General features: G+C 50.6%; 1 protein-coding gene across 1 annotated transcript in view; it reads left to right on the top strand.

Moving 5' to 3' along the window:
- The window catches only part of DDX31 (DEAD-box helicase 31), a 70,811-nt gene continuing 47,917 nt past the window's right edge, over nucleotides 21-22,914 (top strand). The window contains exons 1-13 of the mRNA XM_003122262.5: nucleotides 21-574; nucleotides 5,929-6,185; nucleotides 6,288-6,363; nucleotides 7,130-7,173; nucleotides 8,275-8,345; nucleotides 9,209-9,273; nucleotides 15,149-15,193; nucleotides 16,615-16,656; nucleotides 17,427-17,491; nucleotides 19,512-19,631; nucleotides 19,759-19,865; nucleotides 21,366-21,601; nucleotides 22,335-22,511. Of these exons, the coding sequence (XP_003122310.3) occupies nucleotides 218-574; nucleotides 5,929-6,185; nucleotides 6,288-6,363; nucleotides 7,130-7,173; nucleotides 8,275-8,345; nucleotides 9,209-9,273; nucleotides 15,149-15,193; nucleotides 16,615-16,656; nucleotides 17,427-17,491; nucleotides 19,512-19,631; nucleotides 19,759-19,865; nucleotides 21,366-21,601; nucleotides 22,335-22,511 (1,662 nt within the window). The 5' untranslated portion in view covers nucleotides 21-217. The remainder of the gene's footprint in view (nucleotides 575-5,928; nucleotides 6,186-6,287; nucleotides 6,364-7,129; nucleotides 7,174-8,274; nucleotides 8,346-9,208; nucleotides 9,274-15,148; nucleotides 15,194-16,614; nucleotides 16,657-17,426; nucleotides 17,492-19,511; nucleotides 19,632-19,758; nucleotides 19,866-21,365; nucleotides 21,602-22,334; nucleotides 22,512-22,914) is intronic.

The raw sequence follows: 22,914 nt of genomic DNA, 5'->3' as shown, positions 1-22,914 counted from the left end.
CCTGTAAAAAACGCGCCTCCTCCGCGGGCTGGACCGCGGGTGGGCAAGGGGCACGCAGCCGCGAGGATCCCCACCGGGTGATCGAGCCCCAGGCCCCTTTAGGGACCTCCCGGGGCAACTAAATGCTGGGGAAAGAGTAACCCGGTGGCAAAGGAAGGAATGCTGGTTAGACCAGGCACGCCTTTTCTTCTGGAGGAATTCAAAGAGCTGCACAAGCATGAACTCTGGGGTCGAGTGGGACTTGGCACCTCTGCCGCAGGCCAGGCCACGAGGGGCTCAAGCGGGGCAGCCCCCCACGCGCTGCGGCCCCAGCCCCGAGCGGCGCGGGCCGTGCGTTTGCAGACCTTCCGGGACCCGGAAGGGGCGCGGGCGCAGGACCCTGCGGGGCAGCTACGCGGGGTCCTCGCGCGCGTCCCACGTGGGGCCGAGCCGAGCGGCGGGGCCGGTTCGAGAGACCCAGACGCGCCTTTCTGCCGGCATGGCAGCCGCCGGTGGAGCGCTCCTCCACGTTCCCGAGCCCCGCGCCGCAGCCCCCAGGACGTTCTCCAGGCCCCGCCCGGCGCAGGCGAGGCAGGTGAGTTCTGCCCCGATTTCAGATTCGTTCGCACCCGGGGCCGCTGCGCGCCGTGAGCTGCCGCCTTGCCTTTTGGTCGGGGTTCGAAGTTCAGGGGGCAAAGCCAGGCGTCGGGCAGCTTCTGGAGGAGTCGCTGAGCAGCGCGGGTCTGAGACCCGGACACCATCCTGCGGAGAGGGGGTCTCGGAGGGAACGGAGTGGGTGTGGAGGGGTGGGGGCCGGCTCGGGCTGCTAGTCGGAGGTAGCGGCGGGGACCTGAGGCTGCCTCCCAGAGAAACTGGGGACTGACGCTTGGGCGGAAGCCCCAGCCCCGTCACTCACCAGCCGTGTCTCTAAACTTATCTTAGCCGCCGTTTTCTCGACTCTAAGGGTCGTTTGTTTCCGGAATGAGAACTGGAAACTAGAGAGTTTTTTGAAGTTTTCCAAGATGGGATGTATTTTCACCCACGTGCAATGAAGGGAAGAGAAAATACACCTAGTCAATGTGGTCACCTCATTAGGTGAGAGAAAGATGCCCTACATTTAACCCAAGCCAAAGCTGAAAATCGGTTTTTAAGGTGGTTCACTAGGCTCCTAGAAAAGAGGAGAAGCAGAAAATTCATACGTTGTCATAAAAACCAGGACGGCTACAGCTTGAAGGCAAGGAAAGTGTGTTTATGTGTGTTTTCTCGAAAAAGCAACACTTAATTCTTTTGAAAAATTAAATGCCAAAGTTTAATTGGTTCTTTTCCTTTCAAACAACGTGGTGATGCTGAAATTCATTGAGTTCAGGTAAGCTCCCATCATCCAACGCCCACTGTGTTATCTTCCGGATTTGTGTGTGTGTGTGTGTGATATTCAGCTTTAGGATTTAGAGACTGTGAGTAAAGTTTTCACCTGGGCGGTGGTGTAGCTGCATCTGTGCCGGAGGGGGAAGGGAAACTACAGAAGAGCCAGTTGGGAACACAGGATTTGGAGCAGGATGGATTTGGATTCCATGTGAGCTTTGCAACATGCTAAGCTCTGTGACCCTAGAGAAGTCACGTCACCTCTCTGATCGTTACTCTTCCTATCCATAAATGGAGAACAGTCATTTCCACTTCGTATGAGGTTATTATAAAGATTAAATGAGATAATACGCTCAAAGACTGTACATTTTCTGATCCATAGGAGCACTCAATAAATGTCAGCGATTCAAAAATAAAGTCATACTGGCTCCGTTGTGGGTAATAGAATCGCTGTATCAGGAGGTCATTAGGGTGCTTGTGCCAAGTACTTAGTAATTAACACATAGAAAGCACTTGCTAAAATTTTGTGGGATGGATTGAATAGGTAAATGTAAGATATCAGGTTTTTTTTTTTTTTTTTAGATTTTTGAACTTTTTTTTTTTTGTCTTTTGTCTTTTTTTTGTTGTTGTTGCTGATATCAGGTTTCATGATTGCTTGAGACACTGTATCAAAAGGATGTTAAGAAGGTGGTGACAGTCTTTTGCTGTGGCCTTGTCCACACCTACGTTTTTGTTTGTCTTGAATAAGCATTGTGTATATATGTTGATCACATTTGCTCATAGCCTCAACTTGGGATGAGTAGCTAATATACTAGGTTTACAAAGATCTTGACAGCTTAAATTACGCTGTTTCTAACACTATGCAGAATGTCTTGTTTCTTTAAAAAAAGTGGTTTATTATAGGAAATTTGGGAAGTAGTAAAAAAAAAAAAAGTACGCGTGAATGCCATACTCAGAGGTAACACTGGGTAACGTTTTGGTGTATGTTCTTCTAGAAGACAATGCAAAACATAGTAGGGGTCAGACTATACAGGGTGTTTCCTAACCAGGAGTTCTCATTGTGGCTTAGTGGTAATGAACTTGACTAGTATCCTTGAGGATGTGGGTTCGATCCCTGGCCTCGCTCAGTGGGTTAAGGATCTGGCGTAGCCGTGAGCTGTGGTGAAGGTTGCAGACAAGGCTCGGGTCTTGTGTTGACTGTGGCTACGGCAGTAGGCCTGCTGCTGCAGCTCTGACTGGACCCCTAGCCTGGGAACTTCTACATGCCACAGGTGTGGCCCTAAAAGCAAAAAATAAAAAAATTAAAAAAAAAAAAGGATACAATTACTAAATGGGATTGTAGCATTATTGTTGGAAACAGTGCTGTCATCTTAAAATAGGATGGGTGTTCTCATTGTGGCTCAGTGGGTTAAGAACCCAAGTATCCATGAGGGTTCGGGTTTGACCCCAGCCCTCGCTCAGTGGGTTAAGGATCCAGCATTGTGGCATAAGTTGCAGATGTAGCTTGGGTCTGGCATTGCTGTGGCTGTGGCGTAGGCAGGCAGCTACAGCTCAGATTTGACCCCTCGCCTGGGAAGTTCTATATATGCTTCAGGTGCAGCCCTAAAAATTAAAAAAAAAAAAGGAGGAGGGGAATGATGCCACTGCTGTGTGGAGAAGTGAGGAAATTCACGCGAGAACTTGGCATACTGACCTGCCAGGTGTACAGTAACGATTCAGTGTGGTTGTTAGTGTGGAGTGTTCGGGCCGGAGGAGCCCCCCAGGTCGGGTGCTGCAACCAACCCCTCATCACGCACGCATGTGCAAGAGCAGACTCGGGGACCCGCTAATTTTTAGAAGCTCCGGATACGTCCTTGCTCCTCTGCTCAGATGCATCTCGTGAAGCACTGCCGCTTCTCTGCCTGCCTTCCCCTCGCTGAAGGCCATGGCAGTCTTTCTTCTTGTTTTGTCCCCTTATAGCCCTTTGTCCGTGCCTCTTCTGAACTACAAATATAGGTTTGGATTTGCGGTTTTACACTTTTGTCTCTTCCATTAGTCTCTGCCTCTTCAGGGGCTTGGCTCATCTTTGTATCTTCAGAACCAAGCTACCTGACAGCTACTCAGTGGTCAGTTTTTTAAGTGAGTGCCTTGTGAATGTGGGGGCCCGTGGTGGGCAGCTCATGGAAAAGGATAATTCCATCATTTGTTATTCATTCATCTTACAAGTATTTGTTGAACATTTACTTTGTGCCAGACGTGGTCCTGTGCTGTAGGGGACAGGCTCTTCCATCTCTTCCAATCTAATGGGGAAGACAGACATCACACAGCGAATTACATGCTGTATGTCTTATTTCACTGAGTGTCACAGAGGAGAATGAGGGTGCTAGGAGGGCCAAGAACAGGGGCCCTGGTTTGACAGGGAGGAGAGAGGAGGTGGGGAAAGGCTCTTCTGAGGACGCAGTAGGTGAGCCCAGCTCTCAAGGATGAGTGTGGCAGGAGGGTGGGGGACATGGCTGTGGAATAGCATGTGCAAAGGCCCTGAGGAGCGAGGGAACGTGGTACATTCTAGGAGTTTAAGGAAGACCAGGACGGTGCAGAGGGTAAAGCTGAGACTGGTGAGATGGGCAGAGGCCAGGTCTTTGTAGATTATATTACACGTTTTCGATTTTAGCCTCCAAGCCCTGGGAAGCCTGCCTAATATTGTGCCTAACTCAAAGCACGTGCTTTTTAGAAAGAAGTTAACACGGGAATCAAGAGTGACCGGGATGATAAGGGATCTGAAGTTTGCATCCTGTTTATAATATTTAGTCCAAAGAAGAAGAAAAAAGGAGTTGTGTGATGAAGGAAGGAGTGATATGTACAGAGTTGCTGCAGAAAGCAGCAGGTAGATATCCCAGGAGACAGATCCTGCCTGAGTGTCAGAAGCAGCTTCCTAACCCCAAGAGTTTGGTTGGTAGCCAGATGGGCTGCCTCATGGGATGGAGAACAGGAGGAGGAGGTGTGTAGGCAGAAGCTGCCGGGCCACCTGTCAGGGGTCCTGTGATACAAGGCCACTCTCGAGGGTGGGCACGTGGGGTCTTTAGGTCTGTTTGGTCACCGAGGGTCTGTGCGATGTAAGCCATGTAAGATCCATGCATTTCAGGAGTTCCTGTCGCGGCTCAGTGGTTAACAAATCCAATTAGGAACCCTGAGGTTGCGGGTTTGATCCCTGGCCTCGCTCATTGGGTTAAGGATCTGGCGTTACCATGAGCTGTGGTGTAGGTCGCAGACGTGGCTCGGATCCCGTGTTGCTGTGGCCGTGGCATAGGCTGGCTGCTACAGCTCTGATTCGACCCCTAGCCTGGGAACCTCCTTATGCCGCGGAAGCGGCCCAAGAAATGGCAAAAAAGACAAAAAAAAAAAAAAAGATCCACACATTTCATTTCACTGCAGATGATTGGAGAGGCCTGAAACTTGACTTCCTCTCTTTTTTTTTTATTCTGAAAACTTAGGACTTCGTAAACATGAATTTGTACAATTCGTAAGAAGAGTACTGCAGGTCAGTACTCACTTTATTAATATTAAACATTTGAGGTTGTATTTATTGAATTGCTTAGCTATGGGAGTCCTCAGGGTTGCCAGGAACAAAGGTTGCTGTTGTTATTGTGGGTTAGTCTGGCGCTGACAGTCGTGGCTGAAAGCAAGCTGATGCGTACATGGAAGTGATTTCAAGCCAAGAGGAAAATAATATATTCCAAGAGCAGCCAAAACTCCAGAATAACAAGCCGTGGCTACTCACGGGATGTTTGTATATTTGCGTGTCATGTAAATTGGGAGAGAAGGGCGGATAAAATAGAGGATGTGGATCGTCTCCTGGGGGAGGTTGGACAGCGCGCATCTAACAACACCCGTGTGTCGGAAAGAAGCAGCAACAGGCGGGAGAACATCTAGCGCTGTACTCGCTAATCTGCCATCAGGTGGGGAGTTGAAAGGCGAGGCGAGTTGGAGATGATGTGATGGAGGTGATGGGTGGAACAGAGTTCTCATGTGGAATGGGCCTGGGGAGGAGGAATTGTCTCCAAGCCCTCGAATCTGGGGCGCAGCTTGAGGGCAGAGAACGCCTTGGATCCACGCGCTCTGGGGCGGAGCCACGCGCTCTGGGGCGGAGCGGTAGTGAGCGTTTCCGCTTCCCCGGCGGCCCACGGGCAGACACTGAGCGCAGAGATCCGTTTCCCTCTCCCCGATCTTGTCGCCCGATGGACCCCTAGGGCTTTGGGTTGACAGAGCTCGCACACTTCCCAAGGTGGGTCCTCGCTTCGTTAAAACAGACCCCCTGCGTTAACACTCAGCCCGAAACACGTTTCTCCCATCTCGGTGGAGGGGAAGGTGAAGACGATTGGTGAGGTCTGGTAGGTGGCTCAGCTGAGCTTTGTGGGGTTTTCTCCCCCGCCCCTTTTTTGGGGGGTGGGGGAGAGCTGAGTCAAAGAATCTGATTGCAGACCCTAACCTGTTGCCTGACACATGGGGCGTCATGATCTCTGCAGGGGGAGATGCAATTCTGTGGGCAGTCAGGCTGCTTTCACGGACTGATGCCTCTCTTGCTGCTCTCTCCTTTGGGGAACGGCGCAGCGAGCAGCGGCCACCAAGAGGAGGAACCAAGCATCCTGTGAGGCTCCCCCAGCCAAACGGAGGAGCGAAGCATCCCTTCCCCCAGCCAGGGCCACCGACGCCAAAGAAAATCCCAGGGCCTTTAAGGGGAAGGCCCAGAAAGCCTTCTCTCCCGAGACGTCGTCAGCCGGGGCGAGCGACGGCAGCCGGGAGCGGAAACCAGGCGTGAAGACGTCCTCGCTGTTTAGGAACAACCCCGAGATCCCCGCGCTGCTCAGGTACGTCCGGCGGAGGCCCCGCGGGACGGCGGGGAAGCAGGGTCTTCGGCCTTTGTCTCTGTTCCTCGGAGCGATTGCCTGAGTTCCGCTCATCCTTTGCAGACCTGCAGTAAAGCAGCGGCAAGAAAGTGTGTTCACGTCAGACGCTTTTCAGGCCCTGGACCTCCACCCACATTTAGTGAGTATCTCCGCGTGTTTTCTCATGTTTTGGTGGCGGCCGTGGGGGGGTCATTCAGAACGTCTGTGAAGTCCCAGTTCTGGGGAGAAACACCAAGGAAGGGTTATTTCTGCTCCACGTACCTGCATGAACTCAGGTTGCTAAGATGCTTTTCCAGGAACGATCTCATGAGCTTAGGCGTCTGTTCCCTGTCCTCACCCTCCTCCCCACCCCACGCCCCCCCCCCCTTTAATAAGAACCGAGTTGGTGCTGGGCCTGAGACCCCACCGCCTGGACCTGAAGGCCACTTCATGATGACAGGATAGATAGGACATAGAACGTGGGGGCTGTTGCGGGTGGCGGATGTCCCAGCGACCGGAGGAGAGGGAGCTGGCATCTCGCTGTTCAGGGAGGTCTGTACTCGTAAAGAACTGAAGGAAGAGGGACCTGTATGTGTCTCCTGCAGACACGCGGGCACTTAGAGCCAAAACCAAAACCAACCCATGAATGAGCTTTCCAGCCTTGTTTGCGAGTAAGGAGAGAAAAGGACATTAACTTGTAGGGAAGCGGTTTCCTCAGCTCATGTGACCCTGGCTCCCCTACTCCTTCTCTCGGGTGGGCACCTCTGCCCCCTTCGTTGCCTGCAGACTTGAGCAGGGCTTCCCAGCCTTGGTACTGTGCACGTTTCGGGGTGGGTGACTCTTGTCGTGGGGACATTTGCATGAAGTATATTTGTACGCTGACACCGGATAAAGACAAACGTTTACTTTTTTGTCTTTTCTCTTAGATTTCCACAATAAATACCGTCTTAAAAATGTCTAGTCTGACCAGGTAAGAGTTGCAGGCCAGTCTTGATTTTCTTAGGACTTAAACGGCTGTAACTGTCTGAGATCTGAACCACCTGTGGGGGGAGAGCAGGTTCGTGTTGTGGCCTTAGAGACCCAGTGCCAGCCTGTGGACCCCGGGGCCTGATGGTCCCGCGGCTTCCCCGCCTGTTAGACGGAGGGACTGGTCTGCATCCGCTGTGCTCTCAGCTCGGAACCCTGAGGGGTCTCTGGTCCAGAAGATGGTCTTTGTAAGACCCCACTGTTGTCCCTGCCTCGTTTGTCTAAATAGAGACTGTCACGTCTTAGTGGTAAGAATTAGCGTCAGCTACAAGATAGGAGGAAAAACTTGGCTGGCTGTAGCGGGGTGCGGAGGCTTTTTTGAAGTATAGGTGACGCCTCCTGGAAGGTAGAAACGGAGGCGGGAGAGGCGCGGGGCAGAGACGGCCCCTCCCTCGAGTGGGTGTGCCTCTGTCCACCTCAGAGCAGGCACCTGCCGCCAGGAGTGGACGGTGACGGGAACGTCGAGGAGGAAGCCGAGGAGCCCCTTTCGTATTTTTTGGTTCCATTGAGCAACCAAGTTTAAGGGGCTTCTGTACCCTTGTTGTTTGCTTCCGTGTACACACATGGGCACGCGTCCGAATGTGTCTGTAACAAGTCAGGCTTGGTTTTCTGGAGAATGGACAGCAGTTCCTGGCATCTGCATGGCTCACAAGTTTCCCTTCCCTCTTCTGCTCGGGAAGCTTCCCAGAACGTTTTATTGTTTCATGTTCCCTGGTACAGAAGGCAGGTGAGTGCGTGAGAGGCTTTTGTGGCGGCTCCAGCGTGTCCCCGCGCCTGCCCCGTTTTCCTCTTGAGTTAGTCGAACAGAATGGCCAGTCTCTGGCTCGCCTCCACATTTTCAGCTCCAAGAGTTCCAAAAATTTAACTGAGGTTTTATGGGTCCGCCCATCAGAGGTTTCTCAGCCCCTGTCTTGCCCGTTTAGGTAACCTCGAAGGTGGGGGCTGGTGGACAGAGCCTGGGGTGGTGGCGTTTTGTGTCTCTGCTGTGCACACGGGCGGGTCACACGTTACAGACAAGCCTGTGCTCTCTCTCTTGGGCGCCCAGCATTCAGAAGCAGAGTATCCCCGTGTTGCTGGAAGGCAGAGATGCCCTGGTGAGGTCCCAGACGGGCTCAGGTCAGTGCTGGGGGCTTCCGCCCCTCCCCCACGGGCAGTCGTGGGTGGGGGCGGCTTTGTTTGGTTTGGGGGAGGGGAGGCCACACTTGCTCCCACGAGAGCCTTGGACTTGTTCACCCGTTGGGAGGAAGGGGCGATCCGCGGGGACGAGGTCAGGGGGGACGAGGAGCTGGTCAGGTTCCGTTGTCCTTTCTCAGAGCCCATCTCAGGGCTTTGCCAGGTCCCACCGTCTGTGGCCAGACCTGCCTTCCTTACTCCAGCGGCCCAGGAATCTTTTCTTGTGGTATTAAGACAGGTTTGCCGTGGGCACGTACTGCTCAGGTTCCAGAACAGTCTGGACTTGCTCTTCCGACCCTCTTGTGCCCTTAATGGCAGGTCAGCTATACCCCCTCCCCCCAGCTCAGCCTCCGCGCAGGTGGGTGAAGCCCAGAGTTTTTGCCATCTCTTGGCTTCTTCTCGGTCTTTAGAGGTCAGCTCTGGGGTTCAGGCTGGCTCCTCACCACGTGGGCCCTGCAGAGGACGCTTGCTTGACCCCTGACACTCCTCTGAGAGATTGAGGATGACTCGGGGTGGGGGGTGCTTCTAGTTTCTAGGGACGGTCACTGAGCTCAGCCTCTGTGACTCAGGAAGCAACCAGCAACTCCCTCAAGGAGCTGACTCTGCAGGTTTGTTAGAAGTACTGGTTTACAGAGCAGAACGAGGGTTTGTGGCAGACGGGTCACCCCTGTTTTCACCTGGATGGGAGTGTGCTTTTGCTGTCCCCAGACTTGAGGACACCCCAGGCCAGCCGTGCTGGTTTCCTGTGCTGTCTTGGCTTTTCTGACATCTACAGGCTCTGTGATTTTAATTGTTCTTTTTAAAAGGTAAAACTCTTGCCTATTGCATCCCTATGGTCCAGTCTCTTCAAGCAGTGAAACCCAAAATACAGGTGGGTATAAAGTGTATCGTTCTGTTGTGTTCTAAGTATGTAGGAAACCCTCAAACAGCCAGAGCAGTTGCATTGGGACCAAAAGAATCTTCTCACTTAGCTTTTCCTACCTCTTTAATTCCTTCACTAGGTAAGCATGATGCATCTGAAGCCTATGTTCAGAGTGGAGTACAATAATAAACAGAATAAATGCGAACAATGTAACAGTCCTCCTAGTGGGTCTAACAGAGAACATTTTTTTTTTTTTTTTGGTCTTTAGTCTCTTTTTTAGAGCCAAACCCGTGGCATATGGAGGTTCCCAGTCTAGGGGTCTAATGGGAGCTGTAGCCTCTGGCCTACGCCACAGCCACAGCAACGCTGGTTCCTTAACCCACTGAGCGAGGCCAGGGATCAAACCCGCAACCTCATGGTTCCTAGTCGGATTTGTTTCCGCTGCGCCACGACGGGATCTCCTACCAGGGAACATTTGTAAGATGCTCCCCATGTGTCAGACTTTGTGTCAGTTGCTTTGCCTGTGCTCTCTTTTCGACTCTTTAACCTTCCAGTCCCAGTGAGTTACCTTATATTACTTGTTTTAAGGTATTCCTCTAACCTCGATTTTAAAAACAAACAAACAAAAAAAAAAAATGTAGGCTTGAGGAAGTTAAATAACTTCCTGATGCTGTGTGGGTGGTGGAGTCGTGGTGCAGCCAGGTTTCTGTCCTCATTCTCTGTGGCTCCAGAGGCCAACCTCTTCTGACTGAGACGGGGAACACTGTATTTAAAACAGTGGTTTGGGAATGCCTGGCGGTTAAGGATCCAACGTAGTCACTGCTGTGGCCTGGGTTGGATCCCTGACCCGGGAACTTCCACATGCCATAGGCATGGCCAAAAAAAACCCCAAAAAAGTCAAACAATCAAAAAAACCGCAACACTGGTTTGTCCTGAATGGTAGACGTGAAAATAAGCACCCAGTTGAGAATTGGGCCACCTCGTGTTTTGTATTTTCTAGAACTTCGATTTAGTTGTAAAATATACTAGCACCTGGCCCAAAAGGGCCAGGCCTGGGTTTCTTGATTTCCATAGGAGGTGTTTGCCGTGTTCTGTAGGCATAGCTGTGATCTCAAAGCCCAGCCCAGAATCCCACAAATCCAGCCCTGGGGAGGAATCGTGAGATCAGAAGTAAGAAGTGAGCTGGGTTCACAAACCGATGAGAAAAGCAAACCCGTTACTTCTTTTCTTAGTTCCAACATGGAGAAATAGATGTATGTCCAGCCTTCCTGTTATTTGAGTAACAGAATAAATAATGATGGTGCTGGATCATGGCTTGTAATCTCCAACAGATGGCCGTGGCTCCAAACCGGTATAAATAAATTATTGAATGACTAGAAGGGACGAGGGAAAGCCCGTCCTCATGGTGGAAGAGTCCAGTGAGCAAGTGCAGGACATCACGTGGCAAACGCCACAGGCACGTGGTCTCGGGCAAGTCATCAGAGATGCTAGAAGGAGCGGATGAAAGTGTGCTCAAAACGGGGTGTTTATAGAGCCTCAAAGTCTCTCTCCATACGCTGTGGGGAGGCCTGTGGTCGGAGATGGGTTGACCTCACGTTATCGCCTTCTGGGTGCATGAAGGACGAAACGGTACTTCTGTGGTTTTCTTGCCAAAAATTCATAACCCTAATTTCATGATAAACATCGGACACACCCCAAACAAAGGACATTCTACAGAGCATCTGGCCGGTAAGGTCGCAAAAGACAAATACGAAAGAGCCGCCCTAGATTAAAGGGATCGTGAGAGACGTGACAACTGAATGCCGCCTGTGGTTCGGAATTGGATCTTCGTCTGGCAAAGGATGTTAATAGGCATTTAGTGAAAATTGAATAAGGCCTAGTGATCAAATGGTAGCAGTGAATAGATGTCAATGTCCTGTTTTATTGTTGTACCATGATTTTGAGACTCAGTGCCATGTAAAGAAGCTGGGGGAAGCCTGGGAGGGAGTTCTTTGACGTATTTGTGCAGTTTTTTGTAAGTCAAATTGTTTCAAGATGAACAAGGTTAAATTTTATTAAGCTCTCTTTAAGTGATTTTAATCAATAAAACAGATCCTACACAGTCATCCAAATGAGGGAATTAGTTATTAAAAGTGATTTTTTTTCTTTCATTACTGTTTATGAACTTGGCAGGTGTCCTTGCTGTGTTTCAAGGGCAGGTTATAAAACAGTATGCATACTAGGCTGTAATTTCGTAACAATAATCTATGCCTATATCTGTCTAAATATAGGTCCACAAACACACAAATGATACTTTTCACACGTGATGCTGGTTTCCGTGTGGCAGTGAGGGGGAATTCTCCTTCCTGCAGGTGGCTCGTGCCTTCTTCCGTTTGGGCACTTTGCAACAATTTGGTTCATACGAGGAAGGCACTCGGCCTTGTACCCAGTGCGGGTTAGGGAAGAAGAAATGGGCATTCTTGGACTACGGGGGTAGAGTCTCATCCCTTTGGGTTCCCCAGGAGAACCTCTTCTGGTGGGGGGTTGTTTTCTTCCTAGAAAGTTGCAGAGTTTGCACGTATGTTGAGCTGGAATGGGTCCTACAGTTTTCACCCTGCTGTCTTGTTTCCTGAGTCCATGAACTGAGGGCAAGAGTGATTGGATTGTGTTGCTGAGAATAGGCAGTGTGGTGGGTGGCTCTGCACAAATCCTGGGTATTTCATCCCTCTGTGCCTCGTGAGGGTAGGAGCAGTGCCTGTCTCCAGGGTTGCCAAGGGGATTGAGCCGGGACACGGGAGATGGGCCCCGGAACCTGGTACCAGGACCTGCTTGCTAGGTGCCAGGCGTCACTGTCGTCAACACAGGCCCGTTTGCAGGGCGGTGTTTCCAACTGCTTATATTCAGAGCCTTAACCCGCCTTGTTTTTATTTACTCAAGTATTTTTTAAATATCCGTAGGAGTGCGTTCTATTAAAGGTTGAAGTATTGAGTAGACGGCTTTCCAAGCCCAAGTTTCATGCACTTATTTCAAGCAGTATTCAGTATCGGCCCTTGGAGTTCATCGTGGATGGATTTGACCTGTAGAAACCTGTCTGGAGGGAGCAGCAAATTTGAGGCACCAGCAGAGGCTTCAGTTACTGCAGTGATGGAATGAGAGGGACTGCTTGTCTGGGTTTTCACACTCTCAGCTGTTTGGGGCTCTGATTTCTTTTTAGCATCACATCCATCCTCCCTCCCTCACTTCTGCCCTGCGAGGAATTGATTGTTCTTTCTTGTCTGTGTAGTAACACCTTTTGAAATGTCAGAATCTCTAACGTCCCGCCGCGGTCGCGGCGAGAGCGCTGTACTGACATGTTTACCGTTCCCCGCCCGGGCTCCCGCGCGGTCTCGCGGTGGATGTGATTGCCAAATCCCTTTCTCCTTGTGGGTAAACGTTTCCGATGCAAAACATGAAGACCACGCTCGTGCTGTAATTTGCCACTACATCTGCGCTGAGCCTCTGCACTGACGGGGTCTCCACTCACTCCCTTCAAGTGTGTGTCTGTGAGCGCGGCGGAGGGGCAGGGCGCCGCCGACTTCGGGGACCGTAGCAGGTCTCTTTCTTTTCTTCTGTTATTGGGACCGTTTTTAGATACAACGGGCATGTTAATCAGAAAATGGGAGCGTGCCAAAAATATGCCGTGAGCCAAGTCTTCCTGCTGCCCCGTGCCCCGATGGCACAGTTCTCCTCGCAGGATGCACCGAGCGGCCTCAGCACCAGCCTCTCGCTGACCCTCCCAGGAGGTGTCTGCATGTAAAGCAGAGACGAGTATCCCCCCCCCCCCCACTTCCCTGATGGTTTTCTTTGTTTGATCCACAGCGATTGCTGGCTGGGCGGGGTTTTCTGGGCCTGGCTTTTGTTCGCTGACTGTAGGGTGGGGGGATGGTGCCCGCTCAATGCCCTGTTGACCTGCCGGGTTTTTTAGGGCTGCCTAGTATTCCGTTGTAAGTACCACACCTTACTGCATCACTCCTTTGGTGGAATTCCACTGTGTTCAGCCTTTTGCTACAGACAAAGCAGCTATAACTACCTTCTGTGATGTGTTTTACAGAATTCCTCTAGGTGGAATCTGCATGGTTACTTGGGAGATATGACCAAAATTGACCTTTAAAGGAGTTAGACCAGTTTGCATTCCTCCCGATAGGGTGCAAGCGTTCTGTGTGCCTATCGCTTTATCAGCGTCACCAGCTGTTTTATTTTTGCTCATCTGAGAGGAAAAATATTGTATCATAGTCTTAGTTTGAACTTCTCTTACGAGTGAAGGAAGTTGGGTATCTTTTACGCATTTAAAAGCCATATTTTGAATTCTTATTTCCATAAATTGGCTGTCGATGGTCTTCATTTTCCCATTTATGTTGTTGGTCTTTTTTATTTTTTATTTTTAACTGAATTATAAACCTTTGTAAACTAAGAAAGTGGTCCTTTCTCTTACATGTGGCATGTTTTTTCCCCGCATTGTCCTTTGACTCAATTTGTTTCAGTATTACTTTTCCATTCTGAAATGAAAAAACTTTTATGAAATAGAAATGTTTTATGGTTTCTGAATTTTATGTCATCTAGAAAAAGCCCACCTTAATGTCAACGTTATTTTTCTGTGTCTTTTTCTAAAAGGACATTTAAGTTATCCACCTTTTCACTGCTGATATAAATTGCCCCTTATCTTATTTCCTGAATTTCTATACGTATTCAGTTCTATTCTAGCCTGCATTTGCTATTGTAACCTCTATCTATATGCTAGTGTTGTTGGGTTTTTTTTTAAACTATTGTGGATAGAATTTGGTTTTATTTTTATTTTTTGCTTTTTTGTTTAGGGCCACGCCTGAGGCATATAGAGGTTCCAGTCTAGGGGTCTAATCAGCTGCTGGCCTAAGCCACAGCCACAGCCACAGCCACGCCAGATCCTAGCTTGAGTCTGTGACCTACCCCACAGCTCACGGCAACGCCAGATCCTTAACCCACTGAGCGAGGCCAGGGATCAAACCCACATCTTCATGGTTCCTAGTCAGATTTGTTTTCACTGCACCACGACAGGAACTCCAGATACAGTTTTAACATCTAATGTTGTTCAGAAATTATCTTCACACAGTTATTTTTTTCTGTGAACTTTGGAATCAGCTTGTTTAGTTATGTATATGTTTTATATGTGTATGTGTATACTTGTGACTTTTTTAGATTTAGTATTTTTATATATGCATACCTATGCATATTTGTGGCATTTTTGTTAGAAAGCCTTACATTTATAGATCAAGTTAGGGAGAATTCGCTTATATATTTATTATTAAGTTAGGAAGAATTAGCCTATTTATAATATTGAGTCTTCTTATCCAGGAATACGACGATACATCAGTCCATTTATCATTTATTAAAATTTTATTTTCCGTGCCTCAGAGATATTTAAAATTTTTTATTGTATAGATTTTATACATTTTGTTAAGCTTATTCATTTTATCTTTTTTTTTTGCTGTTAAAGCTGTGAGTCCATCTGACTTTCTGTTTCAGAAGGCTACTGATTTATATATTAATTTTGCATTCATAAAGACAATTAACTGAATTGTCTTTTTTTGTAGTAGATTTTCAAGTGATTTCCTTAAGCTTTTGTTTTTGTTTTTTTTTTTTTTTAAGGAAAAAATATCGTCTGCTAATAACGACAACTTGATCTCCTCCTGCCCAGCTTTATACCCCTTTCTTGGTCTTGTCTGATTGCTTGGGCCACAGCGGGGCGGTGCTCCCTAATGATGAGGGTGGTGAGAAGTCTTCCCTTTCTTTAACGAGGGAGGCAGCTTCTGCTGTTTTACAAGTAGCAGGCTGGACTCCTGCGACCTTTGTTCATTCGGCTGATGGCCTGTCTTTCCTTCTGTGTCAACAGCGTGGCGACGGCCCCTACGCTCTCATCCTGGTGCCCACGAGAGAGGTGAGCAGCCCCGCTTTTCGGGAGGAGTGCTGAGCAGGAGCCAGCGGTGGTATCGTTGAATTTAAGAAAGGTTTTACCATTTCCTCCCTCCCACCCAAATCACGACCCCCTTTCCTCTGCCCAGGAACCATCCTTCTGGTTCCCGACGAGAGGAAACGTCCAGGTCCTCTTTGAAAACCAGAAGTTAAGTTCGGGAAAGTTATTTCTCTGTTACCTAAAAACTAATGGCACTGTAAATTTCTGTTCTCTCAAAAGGAGTTAAAATAATCACCTTTTTGTACTTTGTTTTTTTTTTTATTTTACAACCTAATTAAAAAAGAAAAGCAGTTGACCCTCAAAATGAACTTAGATTTTTTTTTTTTTTTTTTGGCTGTACCAAAATTGTTCCTTGTTTCTGAAAGTTAAGCTTTTTGATAGTTTTCTTCTTTCCTGGTGGAAATCTCTTCCATCGGATTTGTGTTATTTGCCTTCAGAGGCAGTTTCAGCTGAGGGCATGGGTTCTGTCTGTCGGATGCGAATCCCTTCCTTGCAGGGCTGATCCTGGGGAGGAAGGTTCGGCTCAGCCTCTTGCAGGGCCTGCAGCGCCCGGTCTCAGCCCAACCCAGTGCAGGAGCCGGCACGCGGCTCTTTAAATTCTTACAGCAGCAAACTCGCTGCTTCCCGGGGATGCTTCATGAATGCTAAACGTGCAGAAACTGTATGGAGAGCCGGAAACTGTATAGAGAGCCGTGGTGGGTAAAGGGCCTTTTCTGGATGGTCGTTAGTGGTTCTAACCTACCTTAATTTTCACTCTCTCGGGTTTCCGCTGGGCTTGTTGGTTGTGGGGGTTTTGTTTGTTTGTTTGTTTTTGTCTTTTCCTTTTCCGCTTTACTAAACTTAGGAAATGACTATCTCTGCCTCTCGTCCCCGCTCTGCCCGGTGTATCTCTAGCTGTGGGATATAGAGTCACCTCACGTTTTAAGCAGGTTCCTTCCCGAGGCCAGCCTGTGGCATCACCGTGTGGTTTTCCTCTTTGCACATAGTGTGTCTTCCTTCTTCGCAGAGGGAACCAAATTCAGGCTGACTCTGCTTCGTTTTCTTCCGTCTTTGTGCGCCTAGACTGTCCTCTGCGTGGTGCTCTGGGGATTTGAGCCAGCAGAGGGAGCACAACACACTGTGTTTGTGTGCGTCCAAAAAATGGATGTGGCGTCTGTACCCGTGCTCTCCAGACTGACGGCTTCGGAGTCTGGGAACAAGGCATGGTTCCCAAGTGGATTCTGCATATAGGGTGTTTGTGGGTTTTTTTGGGTTTTTTTTAAACCCTAACGTGAGGCCTAAGGTTGACTCTTTATCATTTTACACTGCCTGTATTTAAAAATACACATATGTTAAAAGGAAAGAAGGGACCTTGTTGATTATCTATAACTTTTTGATATTTACAGCTCGCTCTCCAAAGCTTTGATACTGTCCAGAAACTGCTTAAGGTAAGGCCGTGAGTTCAGATTTGACTTTTTGAGGAAGGAAATCAACCAGTCTTGACTTTCAAAGAGGCAGGAATGACGGCAGGTCCCCTCTGTTCCCTGAATGTCTCTGCCCTTCCCAGGCACAGTCTCTAGGTTCTGACTGACCGAAGCCTGACTCCTGACCAGTTTCTAGCGTAGCTAGATTCCTAAGTTGCCTGTGATCTGTTCATCGTGGGCACTCGCGAGCCCCCTACAGAGATTCCCAGGTATAAGGTGACCGGCAGAAAGCAGCCTAACAAGCTGCAGATAGGGTTTGTTTAAGAAAGCAGGGAGGAGAGAGTGAGCTTTCCAGCTACAGCCTGCCAGTTCACCAAATTAGATTGAGAATTGATCTACCCTTTCTTTCATCACAGATGGGAGTAAGGAAGCATTGTACTTGGGTTTGATCTTAACCAAAAAGAAAAAAAAAAGAGGCGGTAGACTCCGTGAAATGTGTTTTCAATTCAGGCTCTACGGGGAGAGGTGGAGCAGCTCCTTGAATCATTTTAAAAGCTCGCCTCTCTCCCGCGCAGTGTGGGAGCCAGCTGCGGGGCTATAATTTAATGTACTGCTGATAGAACCAGGGGCACGGCAGCTGCCGGAGATCATGTCTGCATAGTAACACCTCCTGCCGTGAGCAGCCCGGGCCTCCCTTCCCTCACTTCCCACTTCCATAAGGAACAGGAATTTTGAGTCAGTCGGTGCTCAGTGAACGGGCTTTGGGTTGATTTTGGTCTGATGTCTTCCCGTAGCCATTTACCTGGATCGTGCCTGGAGTGTTAATGGGAGGAGAGAAGAGAAAATCAGAGAAGGCCAGGTAGGGAGGTTGGTTTCTCGCTGATTCTCTGTTGACTCTGTCTGTCCCACTTCCTCTCAGTAGGGTCTGTGGCCCTTCTCGGCCCGGAGGAGCCTCGTTGCAGATGGGGCTTCTTAGTGCCAGGATGTGGGGCAGAGTCCTGGGAGCGGGCCCCTTTAGGCGGTGCTATTTTTATAAAAAGAAACATGGACGACCCTACCGGGGGCTCCGTTTAACGTGGTCGGTGCTGATTAGCTCATTAACTCCCAGCCCCCCCGACACCCGCAGTCCCCTCTGCTTTGGGTGCCTCCCTCGTGATTCCCTTTTGTGGACCTTGGGAGTTTGGGTTTTGTTGTTTTGATTTTTACAAAAACAAGACTACAAACCTACGTAATGTTTTTTACACCCAAGTACATGCATTCCTAATTCTGTTAGAATTGGTAATGGGTGTCAGGAGAACATGATTGCAAGAAGTAAATCCCAAATGGTCTGCATTCTTTTTAAACATTTTCATTTTACTGTAACTTAATGCTCAGTAGTTCTACCCAACTACGTGTGTCGTCTGTGACTGAGAGCAGAGATTAAACTTGAAACCTCTGGGTACTGGTTAGGATTTGGTTCAGCCGTAAATAACAACGGCAGTGGCGCAGGCAGTGGGACGTTCTCTCTTCCTTCCACATTGGAGCCGCCGCCGGTGGCCCGTCGGGACCGCCGGCGTGGAGGCGAGTCAGCGCCAGGACCCACAAAGCCCGCTCCTGCTCTTTTTCTTTTTTGGCTTTTTAGGGCTGCACCTGCAGCATATGAAGGTTCCCAGGCTAGGGGCCAAATTGGAGCTGTAGCCACCGGCCTACACCGCAGCCACAGCAACGCTGGATCTGAGCCGCAGCTGTGACCTACACCACAGCTCACGGCAACGAGCAAGGCCAGGGATCAAACCCGGATACTCATGGATGCTAGTCGGCTTCTTAACCTGCTGAGCCACGATGGGAACTCCCAGGCTCCCCTTTTCAAGCTTTCCTCATAGTGTTAGATAGTTGTTGGCGCTCCAGCCATTATTTCTAGCTTCCTGCCAGTAGGCCAAATGTAATCCTACTTCCTCCTTTTAAAGATACTTGTGGGATTTGCACATTCCTTTTATCCATTTTTCCTGTTGCTAGAACCTAGGCAGATGCCCACTTAATTGCAGGGGGAGCTGGAAAAAATGTTAAATATGTAGCTAAAAATTGTAAAAAAAAACAAAAACAAAAACACAACAACAACAACAAAAAATTTCCCGTCGTGGCCCAGTGGTTAACAAATCCAACTAGGAACCACGAGATCGAGGGTTCAATCCCTGGCCTCGTTCAGTGCGTTAAGGATCCGGTGTTGTTATGAGCTGTGGTGTAGGTCTCAGATGCGGTTCAGATCCAGCGTTGCTGTGACTGTGGTGTAGGCCGGTGGCTACAGCTCTGAGTTGACCCCTAGCCTGGGAACCTCCATGTGTGGCAGGTACGGCCCTAGAAAAGACAAAAAACAAAAATAAAAATTGTAAGCTTTTGTTATTATTGACTATTGAGATGCAGGATGTTTGCCAGTGAGAAGTTAGAGTTATTCTCCCTAGTCTATGGGGCAAGGCTAGGCCCATTGTATGGAAGTTACAAGGACTCAGTAGAAGGAAAAACATTGTAGCCATCGCAGCACCTTGGCGTGGGAAACTCATCTGGGTAAGAGGCCCCCTGGCACAGATGCCTCAGGAACAGACGAGGAGATCCTCTATCTGGAACATTCTAGAAAGCAGCACGTAAAGGGCATTGGTCATATAGTTAAGGTTTTGCTATTTTAATAGGATTTCGGTTTTTACGGTTCTATGCTGTAGGAGGGAGAAACTTCAGAGAAACAGTTTCTTGTCCACTTGTGAACGCATGTCGTGTTTGCCGGGCTCTCGGGCTGTGGCAGGTCGAGGGCGCCGTGCGTGACTCGTCTCCTTAGCCTCCTGCCTGTGTTTTCTGTTGCTCTGGCTCCCTCCGATTCACTTTCTTTTATGATACATGATTTTAAACAGACTCCGGAAAGGAATAAATATCCTGATCTCAACTCCTGGACGCCTCGTGGATCATATAAAGTCCACAAAGAACATGCGTTTTTGTCGGATCCGGTGGCTGATTTTGGACGAGGCAGACAGGTGGGCCTCACCGGGCCGCGGGAGAGCCGGGAGGCGAGGGCCCCGCGTGCCGTCCGCAGCGAGACTCCCGTAGCCCCGAGAGGTGCACTGATGCTCGTGCATTAATAGTCCTTCCTTGGATCCGCAGACTCTTGGATTTGGGGTTTGAGAAGGACATCGCGCTGATCCTCAACGCCGTCAACGCCGAGCGCCCGGAGCGGCAGAACGTCCTGCTGTCGGCCACGCTTACGGAGGGTGGGTTGAAAAGAAGGGCTTTTTGGTCTTTTTTCGTTTAGTTCCCCGGCCGGGGATCGGACCTAGGCCACAGTAGTGACAGCGCCGGATCCTCAGCCACCGCCAGGGGACTCCAAGGTGCTTTTCCTCATGAAGAGGACGGACCCCAGGGTGACGTGCGCTGTTGGCCAGTGGCGCTTCTCAGCTGGCGGGGGGGCGGCCTCCCTGGAGGACTGCCCTTCAGACCACGTGTCCTGCACCCTGGCCTCCCTCTCCTGGTCCTGACTCTCTGGTCCCTGGAGCAGGGAGGGGGAGGCTGGGTCTCAGACCCAGAGCCGTCATAGTCACGGGAGGCTGCAGGTGTCCTCATCAGGGAGGAGGGTGCCTGGCACCCACCTGCTGGTCTCCGGGGTGGGGGGGGCGGTGGGTGGCCATTGCCCCCCACTGGGCGGGGCTCTGGCCCTGAAGATGAGCTCAGTCCCAGGACATTTTGTCGTGTCATCACCCTGCCTTTCTCATCGAGAGGTACCGAACCTGAAAAACACAGTCTTGGCGCTCCTGTCGTGGCGCAGCAGAAACAAACCTGGCTGGTATCCCTGAGGACGCATGTTCAATCCCTGGCCTTGCTCAGTGGGTTAAGGATCTGATGTTGCCATGAGCTGTGGTGTAGGTCACAGACATGGCTCGGATCTGGTGTTGCTGTGGCTGTGGTGTAGGCCGGTGGCTGCAGCTCCGATTTGACCCCCTAGCCTGGGAACCTCCATATGCTGCAGGTGTGGCCCTCAAAAGACCCAAAAAAAAAAAAATTCTTTAAGCTTACCTCTGCCTTCCATCCTCACTGAGATGGAGTTTCACAGCTCTCCTTTGTTGGCGGGACACGCAGGCCTGGGGGTCCATGAGGCTCCACCAGGACCCCGGCACAGGAGTCTCTGTCAGAACAATAGGACAGCTTGCGTGTCCTTGTGTCTCTTGACTCCACTGGTATACTGGCTGGTGCAGGTGCACGCCGGATGCCAGCAGTTTCCAGAATATTCTAACTAACACAGTAATTCCAGAGAGAAGCCATGAAAAAGGGATTCAGGGCTCAAAAAGTTGGGGAAACACCCCACACTACGTCCTCCTCTTGGAGATTTGTGTGTCTGCTCACACAGCAAAGGCCCTGAGAAGGGCTGTAGACCTGGGAAACGCTGTGAAGGCCTCCCAGGAAGCGCTTTTGTTGGGGTTTTCCTGACATCCTTGACCGTAGAGCCCTTGCGGGGGGTAGGGTGCAGACCTCTGTTCCACGCCTCCCACAGGTCAGAGTTCGGAAACACGGGTGGTGCAGGTGGGTTGTGAGGCCTGAGAAGGACTCAGTGGCTCTGCCCCCCGCCTCCCCGCCAGGGGTCAGATGAGCGCTGGCGTTTGGGGACAGCCGTCGAGGGTTCCTTAAGAAGCCTGGCTGTGTGATGGGGGGTGTGCCGATGTGAGCAGTTCCACACAGGTGCCCACCAGCTCTTTTGTTTTTGTGGCTTTTTCTCCAAGGTGTGACGCGGCTGGCGGATATCAGTTTACACGAGCCCGTCCGTATTTCTGTCCTGGAGGGGAGCCAGGACCAGATGCACCCAAAGAGCAGAGCCATTCTTGGAGCTTCTCCACCTGCAGCTAGCAGCGAGCTGGACGGCTTCGCCATACCCGTGGGTCTCGAGCAGCACGTGGCGCTGGTCCCCAGCAAGCTGAGGCTCGTCTCCCTGGCGGCCTTCATCCTGCAGAAGTGCAAGGTGGGTCTGGGTCAGGGCCCGGACTGACCCGGGGAGGGACCACGGTTCTTTGACGTCAGGCCTCGGGGGCAGTGAGCCGACACACGCGGCTCCAGCCTCCCAGCGTTTGTACGCACAGAGCTCGGCAGCCCCTGTTCCAGCGGGGCTTCTCGCTCAGATCATGGCAAAGACTCAGGTCTGTGACGGCCCTTGTGTTCCTCTTAAAATCTGCCTCGAATGTCTCACCTGGGACCGTCCCAGGTGGTTGCAGGGCAGCTGGGGGGCAAGCAGGGGGGCCTGGGCTCGTGTTTTTCAAAGAGTCATAGTATTTAAAAAAAAAAAAAAAAAGGCTCATAGTATTTGTGTCTTTATTAGATTCATGTGATGAACTGTCTCTGATCGTGAGACGGTAGCCGGTGGAAAGGCGTGGGGCGCAGAGTCCCCGCCGGGCAGGGATGTGTGTGGCAAGGCCGGGCGAGCAAAGGGGACAGAGTGAACGGACGGCTTTCGTTGGAGGCATATTTGTTCTTCTCAGATGCGGGAGGCCCGATCGAGGTGGCAGCTCTGTCCCCTTCCTTTCTCGGGTTCTTTGTAGCTCGGAGTATCCGTGCTATTTTTAAAAGTAATTCCGAGCCATCTGTCCCCTGCGTTTCCAGATCAAGGCCAGCCTGCCGGCGTACTTTAGAGAGGGATTCGTTTCAGTGTCACCGGGTCTTAAAACGTGTGGCGTTTCTCCCCCTTTGTTTGGACGCAGTTCGAGCCCGACCAGAAGATGATTGTCTTTTTCTCGAGCTGCGAGCTGGTGGAGTTCCACCACAGCCTCTTCCTCCAGACCCTGCTGGGCGGCTCGGGGGCCCTGGCCCCGGGGCGCCTGCCATCTGCCTCCCCGCCGTTGACGTTCCTGCGGCTGCACGGGGACATGGAGCAGGAGGTGAGCCGGGCTCCGCTGGGCTGGGGAGGGTCGTGGCTGGAGGGGGCCCCGCCGGAAGCGAGGCGGGCGCCGCTGTGGTGTCGTCGGGGGTGAGGGTCCATTGTCCCGCCCGCGTTTGCACCCGGCGCTGGCCTCTTCCGCTTGAGAGAGCTCGCAGGCTCGGCTTGGCCTGCATCTACCCCAGCCAGCTGTTAAGGCAACAGAGTACCACTAAGTAGCTGGCACCAGGGAAGGCGTTTGCCTTTTTAGTACCCAGTGTGTAATTAGGGCTTGATGTCTTCAAATTAAGAGCATTAATGGAGCTAAATTGTGGATCCCATATGGTACTGCTGAGCGCGACTGCTGTCATTGTCAACAAGATGCAGCGCCGTCCCTCTGAACACTCGGGTTGGGAGAGGGCAGG

This window comes from Sus scrofa, chromosome 1 (genome assembly GCF_000003025.6).
Source record: "Sus scrofa isolate TJ Tabasco breed Duroc chromosome 1, Sscrofa11.1, whole genome shotgun sequence".
NCBI lineage: Eukaryota > Metazoa > Chordata > Mammalia > Artiodactyla > Suidae > Sus > Sus scrofa.
The sequence above is the reverse complement of the archived record's forward strand: the minus strand, read 5'-3'. Positions and strand labels throughout refer to the sequence as shown.